We start from the raw sequence: 12535 nt of genomic DNA, 5'->3' as shown, positions 1-12535 counted from the left end.
AGCCAAAATAAAACAAATAAGACATTCTTCAGAAGAAAAAATATTATCAGACATACTGTGAAAATTTCCTTGCACTGTTAAACATAATTTGGGAAATATTTAAAAAAGAAAAAAAATTCAAAGGGGGGCTAATAATTCTGACTTCAACCTTATATAGTCTCATTATTTTTTTAACACATCTATAGCTATGCAGTGGCACAGAGTTAGACCTCTTGACTTTATGTAGAAAAAAGAATGTGTGCAGCATGACATCACTTTGTTGCAGAGACACTATTAGTTAAATGCCGGCAAAGTAGAACGCGGAAGCAACATGAAGCGGAAATCAAGAGTATGTCTGCGGTCTGGAGGTTTTATATAGTTGATGACTACAACTTTGCCATAGCAAACTGTGAGATAAGTAAACTTGGGATTGCCTGCTGGGTATTTTAAGTTGAGGGGCTCTTTGTTTTTATATTAGCTATTTTATATTTATTGTTGGATTAAAGTCCAAAAGTGAGGAAGTGATGTTATTTATTACTTGATTGTTCAGGCTACCTCACAGAAGTGCTCTGTTTGTAAACAGAGTTGCTGAATGTTAAAATAAGGTGAAGTAAAAAAATCCTGCATCCGTTTCTTCGCTTGTCTTTAGTCTTTTTTTATGTATTATAGAGGTATCGGATCGGGTTTTGGTATCGGTAGATACTCAAAATCAATTGACTCGGACTCGAGGGCAAAAAAAACTGATCAGGGAATTGCTACTTTTTTTTTTAAATAAAATGTATTAATTTTACATGCGAGTGGTCACAGCATCTTTACAAATTTCTTTCAATAAACAAAACAAGATCCATGCCTCAATCCCCCCCCACTAAAAACAAAATTTAAAACCTCGTAAAAACGCGATTAAGACTTTAATACCTTTTAAGGGTTTTAATTTTCTCATAATTGATTTAGCAACTTTTAATACTTTTTAAAACCCCGTGGACACCCTGTTAAATATTATTCACACTGCAAAAATATTACTTTATATAAGGCTTTATATAAAATATTACTGTTTTACTTTATTTTAGATCAAAAACTTTGGTGAGCATAGGAGAATCTTTTCATTTATTTTTATAAACATAATAATAATATATTTTAATTCCAACCCTAATTATTTGAATGGTAGTAACACACAGTGTTTGGTTCTGTTAGTAAACAGAACCACATATTTAAGAAAGAATCATAATGTATCTAGTATAATTATAATAATTTAATCTCCTCCAATCCGAGTTCAATTAATGATGACTTAAAAGTGGCATTCATTCGGAATAGTATAACGCAGTGTTTCTCAACCATGTTCCCGGAGGACCACCAGCTCTGCACAAATCCAGTCTCTTTAACCAAACACACCTGATTTAGATCAGCAGCTCATTAGCAGAGACTGAAAGACCTGTAATAGGTGTGACAGACAAAGAAGACATCTAAAACATGCAGTGTCGGTGGTCCTCCAGGAACGTGGTTGAGAAACACTGGTATAGAGAAATAGAAAACAAAACTGACCTTTGCAGCCAGAACAATGAATGAAGAAGTTAATCAGATCCAGCAGAGCCAGGTCTCGGTCTTGCTTGTAGGATTCAATCCAGTCATCAATGACGGACTGGAAATATTTGCAGAGTGAAACAACAGTCACAAAACAGGACACCACCTCAAATAGACAGAAGTACAGAAAGACAGATGTTTCACCTGCATGGCACTTTTGCCTTGTTTGACCACCTCAAACAGAGTGCTGGGGTCTGTACCCTCTCCATTCTGATGGGCCACTCCATTCGGCCTCCTCCCGCCTTTATCAACTGGAGACCTTCTGGCCTTCTTGTTAGCCGCCTGGAGGAAGACAAAATGAAATTAGGATGAGTGCATGTATTTGAGGTTCAATTAGTTGATCTGCGTTGAAATTATGGTCTTACTCCTTGTTTTCCAGGCCTGCCTCTCTTTTTCTTGCCTTTTCCCACCTCAGGATCATCCAGCTCACTGACGCTCATGGCCAGACTGATGGTGTCCCCTTGACCGTCATTTGACGAGTCCCTAAACAGAGCAATGCACAGAGAGAAAGTTTTGAAATTATTGCCATATCAGTTTCATATTCTATTTAATTTAAAACCAGATCAAATTTAAAACACTTCATAAATATCACTTTACTATAATAAAACCATTATAACACTAAAAAATAATCTACAGCAATAAATAATACATAAGATACAATGCGTAAATTGAGCACATTCTATTAAATGTAGTCAAATATTATTCACACTGCAAAAATATTACTATTTAACATTAGATCAATGAATTTGGTGAGCATAAGAGAAACATTTAATTTATGTTTATAAACACATAATAACAATTTTTAAAAAATCCAACCCCAAATATTTTAATGCAGGGTTTCTGCAGGTTTCAACAAAAGTAAAATTTAAGACTTTAATACATTTATAAGACCATTATGAATTAAATTTTAGACTTAAACTAGGTTAAATGCTAAGGTTTTTTTTTACATTTCAGTTAGAAAAGATTTTCACTTGCCCTATCAAAAAATTATTACAATGTATTTAATAATAAAAATGACAATAATTTAATTTGAATATTTATTTTATTAATTTTGAAATATTTCCATTTACAAACCCTATAAGCCTTACCAAGAATAGAACAAAACATTGCTGTCAATTACTTCAGTCTACAGTAATAATAATTTAATAATAAAAAAACAGGTCAGGTCAGTATCAGCAGTAAATAAATGGAGTTCTTTTAAGCAAATGATACTGTAAGTAATTAAATGCTATTTTTTAAATCAAAAAATTTTATTGAGATGGATTGTTGGTGATTGTATGCGTGTTAATGGCCAGATTGGCTAGCTAAGACCTACAACACAATATTTCAGTAGAATTAAGACTTTTTAAGAACTAAAATTTAGCTTTTGAGATTTAAGACATTTTAAGACTTTAAGACCCCCGGACACATTGTGAATGGTGGTAATACTGCAGTTTCTAATAATGAAACTGCAGTAGTAAATAAATTAATTAAATTAAATAATACATAAGATACAATAAATAAATAAAAACAACAACAACAACAACAAAAATAATATAAGATAAAAGTCTAAAAGTTTTTTAAGGTTTGCCTTTGATAAATATTGTACAATTTTGGAAGGATTCACATTTAAATATGTTAAGTCCCTCCAGAGGAAATCGTTGTCCACAAGTATACGTTATCACTTGAACATTTATCACTTGAACGCATGTGAAATTTGTCCCAACATTAAAAAATTATTTACTTACTGTAAAACAGGGAAGTCAGAGTTGATCATGTTGAGTCTTCTGACAAATCTAGAGTTTTCTAGAGATGAATTTGAATGGCTTGAGTTCTTTGCTATTCTTCAGTTCAGCCCCAGAATGCTTCAGACCACATAACCTGAGGATTGAAATCAAAGTGTATGTTAGATCAGGATAAAAGTATAATTATTGGCAGAATATATACTTATATACATTATGTATTAGTAATATATTATATATATATATATATATATATATATATATATATATATATATATATATATATATATATATATATATATATATATATATATTAGTTGCATAATAAATAAATATGCAATTCAAAAGTCAAATCTAAACTAACAAATGAATAAATAATTTTAACAAATAAAACTTTAAAAAACATTTTTCAAATGGCGTTTTTAAATTAACATATACATAATACATTTTTCCATGTAGTTTAAGTAAGATCTATCTTAAATATTCTTGCAAAAAATCATTTATGTATTAATATTTTACATGTATTCATGACAATATTTTACAAAGTTAAATAGAATAAAATATAATATAATAATAATAATATAATAAAAAATAAAATAAAAGAAATATATTAAATTACTATTTATAAATAATATATTTTTTACAACTATAAAACTAACATTACTATTCCAAACCATTTGATTCTATTAATCCCAAAACAAATAACATCACACCGCCACTAGGGACAGTACAACCCATGCTTTTTCACTGAAACCAAAAACCAGCACCAGGATCACAAAAATAGCCCAAAACTCAAATAAATGGTTATTACGGTTGCATTTCATTACAACAAAATGACATTTGTATTAAATCACCTTTACTTGAGGCCAAAATATCACAGAGCATTTGACAAAAAAAACACTGCCATTAGGGGGCATCCCAAGCAAGGCTTTTTCCCTGTTGCTGTAGAAACAGCAGAAAAGGAGGCAGACCTGATGTCTAAACACATTTATGTCAACTCGGGATGGGACGTTGATGGATCTAAATTAGATCAGGGTATACCTCTGCGATGAGATAATATGAAAAGCAAATATTTCCACCCCTGACTGATTTAAGACAAAGCACTTGGATGCATCTTCACAAATGATTTGATCTTAACCAACACAAGATGGCTCCCCACCCCCAGAGGAGACTTTCCACACCGTAGTAATAGATGTTTCAGTGGATACTGAGGGTTCAAACGCACTTGAATTGCTGCATGTGACCGTCAAGCAGGCGTATGGATGACGTTCAACAGGAAAGCATGCTGGAATTCCCTTAAAGAGAAAACTGTCGTCATGCTATTCTAAGTGGACATAAGGAGAAAATAAAACGTCTTTGCATCTATAGCATTCCCCTCCCCCACACACATTTTGATTTCTCAGTAAATATGACCAGGCCAAAACTCTGGATTCCTGCTCTGGAAAAAGGAAAATGTTGTCAAACTTAAGAGCGCACTAGAGATGCGCAGCAGATAAACAAACAGATACTGATTAAACTAACAATATAAAAAGCAGAAGGTTTTTACAAGGTGTTTTTTCTTCTGACGAGTAAGCATTAACTGTAGTATGTACTGAGGGCAGAGCGTAGAGAAGAAAATGTAATTTACACCTCAGCGAGGAGGTTGGTGACAGTGAAGAGAGCAGAATCCTTTTGGGAATGCACGATATATATGCACAATATAAATGTCAGTGTCAGCAAAACACTACAGAGGAACAACTTAAATGGACTGTGATAAATTAATTATTTGAAAGCACCCAATATTCAACTAATTTAGAAAGTTATGCAACTTAGAGGAGCACTGTGGAATTTTTTTGTAGCTGTTACCGAACAGGTTTCCCTATTTTAAAAAGTGAAACTGCCTTATAAACAGAGCCAGATAGAATCCGTGGACTTTTTTGTTGCCATTTCAGCACAGAATTTTGCCAAATATCCTCTAATGAACACAAAATATTTACAAACTTTAAATTTTTGAAGATTTATTGTACATAAATCCTCAAAAAATGTACATATCATTTAATAATTTTCATTCATTCATTCATTTTCTCTTCAGCTATGTCCCTTAATTAATTCAATATCATTACTGAAATTAATAAAGAAATTGAATATATATATATATATATATATATATATATATATATATATATATATATATATATATATATATATATATATATATATATATATATATATATATATATATATATATATGAGTAAATAAATAGACTTAATGATGGGCTAAATAATCTCCAGATTATCTCCTGCAGAATGTAAATGTAAAGGCAAGACAGTCTTGTTGGCAGTAATCTCCGTAATGACCCAAGACAGGGTTGCCAAGACCTCTTAACAAAATATGCCTAAATCTAAATATTCCCAATAATGTTCTTGGGGGTCCCTGCATATAAAAAGCATATTACCCAGTTAAATCTGTGAATTAAAAAACAAAAAACAAAAATCAATTACTACTCATGCTGGAAAAATAGCACTTACTCAGCTGGAAAACAGAGGACTTGGCAACACTGCCTTAAGATAGGCATCTTTAATAATGCAGGTAATATATATTTGAATAAAGAAAGATAACACTATTAAGTTGTTTTTTTAAATTAAAAATAAATAAAAAAGTTGTAGTAAAAAAATTTAATGTATAACAAATTATGATTTTTTTTTCTTAGCTAAACTAAATAAAGCTTAGCTAAATAAACAATCTAAAATATATAACAACTGGTTCTTTTAACCAGTGCTCCAATACCTCCCAGTCACTATTACAGTATGCTTTTATAGTTTACCCATATAATATTTTTGATGCCGATTTTAATAACCACCTGCAGTCAGCATCATGCAAAATATTCAGTAACAGTTAATCACTCCAAAAATGCTCTCAGTCAGAAATGATTAATTTATTCTACCAGCAAAAGTATCTAATGACACCAGGGTTATAAATAGGCGTTTGGCCAGTCATGTGATATTTAAATGACGGCTCCCATGAAGTGACCCACTGCGTATTGAATAAAACAGCACTTAGTATTAGGCTACTTATCGTGTGATTGTACATCCTTGTAGATGCATCCGTATAAACTTTTTCCCTTTAAACTAACTTAATATGAGTGAAAGCATTTAACCTTTAGCATGAGGGAAAATGGATTGCAGATCTATTCAAAACACAAATCAAAAAGGTGTGAACAAAACCACAGAATAAAGTGTTCATGCTCTGAGGTCAAATTGGAAAAAGTAGTGTACAGGTGGCCATTAAAGGCACTGCTCAAAACAAGCCCTGAAAGCAAGTCAATGGATCAGCGAATGTGCTAATGGGCCTGCAGCTTGTCCATCGAGCTGCTAGAGCAAGCAGCACAGATTCATTAGAGTCTAGGGACACACTATTAAATGCTTTGCACTGTATGATCACAGTGAAATGAGGCTATTCTTGGCACCGCCTGGGCGAGATGCTTTTAAATCAGACCAATTATGTCTTTTCCGCAGCATCTGATGATGGTAACTGAACTGGCGATTTTCAATGTTTACGCACAACAGATTTCTTTCAAATTACTCAGGGCTCTTATAGTTGAATCAGTAATGTGAAAAAGACACTATGAATATTAATATACTTCAGTCTGCTGTACCGAAGACAGATCAGACCACTGAATGCTGTTTGCAGCATGCCAAAACCTCTGCATGCAGAGATTAAATGATTTTGTTCAATAAAAAGCTCCTTTCATGCTTACGCTGCATAATAATAATTTACTGCAAAAACATCTTACATGTAAACAATCTCCATTACCAGAACAGACATCTGAATAGTCTAACTCAGGGGTGTCCAAACTTAGTCCTGGAGGGCCAGTGTCCTGCAAAGATTAGTTCCAACACCAATCAGACACACCTGGGCCAGCTATCGAGGTCTTACTAGGCATTCTGGAAACATCCTTGTAGGTGTGTTGAGGCCAGTTGGAGCTAAAATCTGCAGGACACCGGCCCTGCAGGACCGAGTTTGAAAGTCCCTGGTCTAACTAAAGTGAAAGTTCACCTAAAATGTGAAAATTTACTCTTTCGAATCATTGCAAGTTTCCTTTTTCTATTTTACACAAAGGTATTTTAAAAAAAGGCGCGGGGGAGGGGGGGGGGGTAGTGTTATCTTATGTGTGTATATGTTTTTGTTTCTTTGTAATTCATTCATTTATTCATTTTCTTTTCAGCTTAGTCTCTTTATTAATCGGGGGTTGCCACAGTGGAATGAACCGCCAACTTATCCAGCACGTTTTACACAGCGGATGCCCTTCCAGCAGCAACTCATCACTGGGAAAGTATATATGTGATATTGTACCGTAATTTTCATATACTTATTTACTGTATAATTATGTTTTCTTGATCATTTCTTGTTTGGTGAATTGTATCAGTGCATCTATATGCATCAAAACTATGTATATTTTATTGTCTGACCTAAGATGAATCTAATCAAGCAAAATAATAATGAACAGTTAAAAAACCAACCATTGACATCCATAGTAGGAAATACTATGGAAGTCAATGGCTACAGGTTTTCAGCATTTTTAAAAATAACTTTCTTTGCAGGACAACTTAACTATGCAGGACACTGGAACCTTCAGGACCAAGTTTGGACACCCCTGTGTTAAATAGAAGAAAACTCAAACAGGTTTGCGACAAGAAAATGATGAGTAAATCATGACAGAATTTTCAGATTTGGTGAACTATGCCTTAAATACAAGAAAAAAATGGTTTGTGGTATAACCATTTTGTAACTAACACATAACATAAATAAGCTACAATAAAAGATCACAAATTAAAACTGCATTATACAAAATATTACTTAAAACTTATACTTAAAACTTAAAAAATGCAGTTTTTATAAAGACTAAATAGCAAAAATAATTATTGACAATTTTGCATCTCAAATGGACCATTTGATGGACCAAAATGAGCCCTGCAAATGTAATATAAATATAAAAGTGTCTTCCAAATAAAAAAACTAACCATTTCTGAAATCCTAACCATGTAAACCTGCTTTAAAAAACAAATAAAGCTCATTTCAAACAGAAATCATTATATGCACCATTCCCTCTTTTGTTTCTTAATTATTTACACTGGTGATTAAATTATGTGATCCATCTTTTAATATGCATCTCATTTATATCATATTTATTACCAATGATATCTTCATAAATCCATCTTAACTTATCATCGGCTAGTTTAGAAGAGCAGAATAAGTGGATTTATACATCTCCCTTCGTCTGTTCATCTCATAAACAGTTGAGGACAGACAGCAGTCTCTAATGATCTGTGAAACACTGAAAATAGCTTGACAATTGCCCTGAGAGCCTGTGAGAAAAGCAGTGTTAGCTCTAGCTTTGTCTTGCGCGCTCATTCCCATCTCAGGTTTGAAAGAAAACTCGATGTTTTAAAGATCAAAATCTGTCTCAAGACATCAGCATAATCGAGGTCTTTTCAGGCGAGTGGGCCGCAGTGAGAGGAATCCCCAACAAAGTCTTTCTAAATAATGAACAGAAATTACAGTGTGGCTCGTCAATGTGGAATTCAGCCTTTAGGAAGATGACATGAAAGATTTTATTTGGACTGTTTTTTGAGCTTTTCTAAATGCCATTTTGACTTTTGATGTTTATTTGAGTTTTTTTTATTTGGATTGCATTTCTTTCAACTCCTAATGTCGCTAGTTAACACAGTCAACGCATCCTATTCAACCTTATTCTTTGCCGACCAGCGGGCGCAGCCATTTGAATCTTTTTGGCTCGAGACTTCCGGTCTCATTCACTTCCATTCATTTTTAGACATTAAAAACTGCTCGTTATGCTGCTTGATGTTGCAAACTGATATTTTCTTATTATATTATTCTACTTGGTCTGTATAGTAATGCAAACATTTGTTTGTAGAGCAAGTAGTTTGACCGTTTTCTGCCGTTTATTATTCCTAGTCATTTCTCCCATAGGGGACCTAATCGGAAGTTCTAAAACAATCACGAAACAGGCGCACTTCCGCATTTTAGAATAAGGTCAATAATTTCTAAAATATCAAACTCTACCAAATGGTCCATATGTCGGTTTATGGTAAAAGTACAGGAATTAACACACATACTATGAAATATCTGAAAAATATGAAGAGTACGACCAATTTATTAAAAAAAAAATCTAAATAAAAGATTATAAACACTAAATTATCTTTATTTTTCAAAGTATGTCATAAAATATTTCTCACTTTTTTATTTAACACTTATTTTTTTGTCAATAAAATCAAAATCAAATAGCAGTGCTACTGTATTGTTTGTTTGGTTTTTTTGTAAACCAACAATGCTGTGTGTGTAAACCATTTAAAACAGTCATTCTTTAGATGACTTTAACAGTCAAAATATGGTTAACCATTTGGTAGAGTGGGCAGTTATAGGGTTAATTTCTTTCGTTTGTGTACATTTGATTGCTTTATCATTTTTAAGTAAATTTAGAAACGTAATTTTGTACCAGATTGACTGTGTATTTATCTGAATTGGTATAGTGCTATGGCTTTTTTGGGTTAAACTACAATTTAGAGTGTTCTAATTAATAATAATCCAGAGCCCTTCCTATAAAATAGGAAGAGGTCATGTAAATAAATACAACATTGTTTACTTAACCGCCAACAATCCTGCAACTGAATTTGTCCATTTAGGAACCCTGCGCACAGAATTTGAACAGCTGGTATTCAAAATTCTATTCATTTCCTGCCTTTAGAAGGTTTCTTACATTCTTTGCATACCAATGATATGTTTCAGTTATATTTAGTGATATTATTAGTTATTTTATTATTAGTTATATTAGAGATTCATTAATTAATTCATTTTCTTTTCGACTTAGTCCCTTTATTAATCTGGGGTCGCCACAGCGGAATGAACCGCTAACTTATCCAGCGTATGTTTTATGTAGTGAATGCCCTTCCAGCTGCAACCCATCACTGGGAAACATCCATACACACTCATTCACATGCACCCAGAGAAAACCCACGTGAACATGGGGAGAACATGCAAACTCCACACAGAAATGACAACTGACCCAGCCGAGGCTCGAACCAGTGACCTTCATGCTGTGAGGCGACAACGCTACCCACTGTGCCACCGTGTCGCCTATATTAGTAATATTCAACAGAATTTACTCCAAAATCAGCACAAAATAATTACAAATATAAAGTGATGAATTAATAGCCAATTAGAACGTGTTAGAAAAACGTCAACAACGCAGCATCTTACAAACACACACACACACACACACACACACACACTAAAAATACAATATATAAGCTCAGTGTAAATAATAAGCTATAAATTATGAGCAAACTAAAGTTCAAACGATCACATAAACAGCAAGCCCATTTCCCTACTTAACAATTAAAAAGGTTTTCCTTACGTAAAAAGGTATTTCTTATGTAATTCTCCTGCAATACAAACAAAAAAGGTAGTAAATGAATGAAATAGATGAAGATGAATGAAACAAATAAAATATAAAATACAATATTCAACCAATCATATCAACAACAAGCCTATTTCCCTGCAGTTTCACAATTAAAAAGCTGTTTCACCTAAAAATATAAGCTCAGTGTAAATAACAAGCTATATATTGTGAGCAATCTAATTATCATGAAAATAAACTATGAAATTAGGCATTTTAGACTGTAATTCTTCTGCAATACACACAAAAAATTTATATGAATGAAATATAAATTCAAAATTCAACCAATCACATAAACAGCAAGCCCATTTGCCCGCAATTTCACAATTAAAAAGGTATTTCACATAAAAATATATAAGCTTAGTGTAAACAATAAGCTATATATTGTGAACAATCTAATTATCATGAAAATAAACTATAAAATTAGGCATCTTAGACTGTAATTCCACTGCAATACACACAAAAGGTAGTAAATGAATGAAATAAATGTAGATGAATGAAATAAATTAAGTGTAAATTTAATATTCAACCAATCACATAAACAGCAATCCCATTTCCCTGCAGTTTCACAATTAAAAAAGTATTTCACCTAAAATATATATAAGCTCAGTGTACATAATAAGCTATATATTTTGAACAATCTAAATATCATGAAAATAAACTATAAAATTTGGCATTTTAGATTGTAATTCTTCTGCAATACACACAAAAAAGGAAGTAAATTAATGAAATACATGAAGTAGAAATCCAATATTCAACCAATCACATAAACGACAAGTCCATTTACCAGCAGTTTCACAATTAAAAAGGTATTTCACTTAAAAATATGTAAGCTCAGTGTAAATAATAAGCTATATATTGTGAGAAAACTAAATATCATCATAATAAACTATAAAATTAGGAATTTTAGATTGTAATTCTACTGCAACACACACAAAAACATTAGTAAATGGATTAAATAAATCAAGATTAATGACATAAATGAAGTATAAATTCAATATTCAACCAATTACATAAACAGAAAGCACATTTCCCAGCAGTTTCACAATACAAAAGATATTTTACCTAGAAAAATATAAGCTTAGTGTAAATATAAGCTATACATAGTAAACAATCTAAATATCATTTTAAAAAAACTATAAAATTAGGCATTTTAGATTGTAATTCTTCAGCAAATACACACAATTTGTTTTGTAAATGAATGAAATGATGAATGAAATAAATGAAGTATAAATTTAATATTCAACCAATCACATAAACAGCAAGCCTCTTTCCCCACAGCTTCACAATAAAAAAGTATTTCACCTAAAAATACATAAGCTCAGAGTAAATAATAAGCTATATATTTTGAACAATCCAATATCATGAAAATTAACTATAAAATTAGGCATTTTAGATTGTAATTCTTCTGCAATACACACAAAAAATGTAGTATATGAATGAAATAAATGAAGTATATATTCAATATTCAACCGATCACATCAACAAGCCCATTTCCCAGCAGTTTCACAATAAAAAAGGTATTTCACTAAAAATGACAACTGTCACACACCCACACATTGCTTCCAAGCAGCATTACTTCCTAAAAATATCATCTCTTGTGTTTTACAAGTGATTTTTTTAAATAATCTAATAACTTTAATGTGTTTTGCCTTTATATGATGTACAGCCATTTCTAACACACTCCTTATTACAATAAAAATGTAGTTAATCAAACCATATAGGATTTCATACAGGTTTGCACTGCATGCCAAAACAGCAGAGTATTAAATAAGCATAAATATATACACGTGCACATTG

At 32.0% G+C, this 12535-nt stretch overlaps 1 protein-coding gene across 1 annotated transcript in view; it reads right to left on the bottom strand.

The window, feature by feature from the left end:
• Positions 1–12535, bottom strand: part of stag1b (STAG1 cohesin complex component b) — a 49087-nt gene that overhangs the window by 32293 nt on the left and 4259 nt on the right. Inside the window, exons 2-5 of the mRNA XM_056450468.1 lie at positions 3285–3417; positions 1923–2040; positions 1702–1839; positions 1519–1615 (exon numbers count right to left, since the gene is read on the bottom strand). Of these exons, the coding sequence (XP_056306443.1) occupies positions 1519–1615; positions 1702–1839; positions 1923–2040; positions 3285–3313 (382 nt within the window). The 5' untranslated portion in view covers positions 3314–3417. The remainder of the gene's footprint in view (positions 1–1518; positions 1616–1701; positions 1840–1922; positions 2041–3284; positions 3418–12535) is intronic.

Source organism: Danio aesculapii, chromosome 24, assembly GCF_903798145.1.
Source record: "Danio aesculapii chromosome 24, fDanAes4.1, whole genome shotgun sequence".
NCBI lineage: Eukaryota > Metazoa > Chordata > Actinopteri > Cypriniformes > Danionidae > Danio > Danio aesculapii.
Note: the sequence above shows the minus strand (reverse complement) of the source record. Positions and strands in the feature narration are given on the sequence as shown.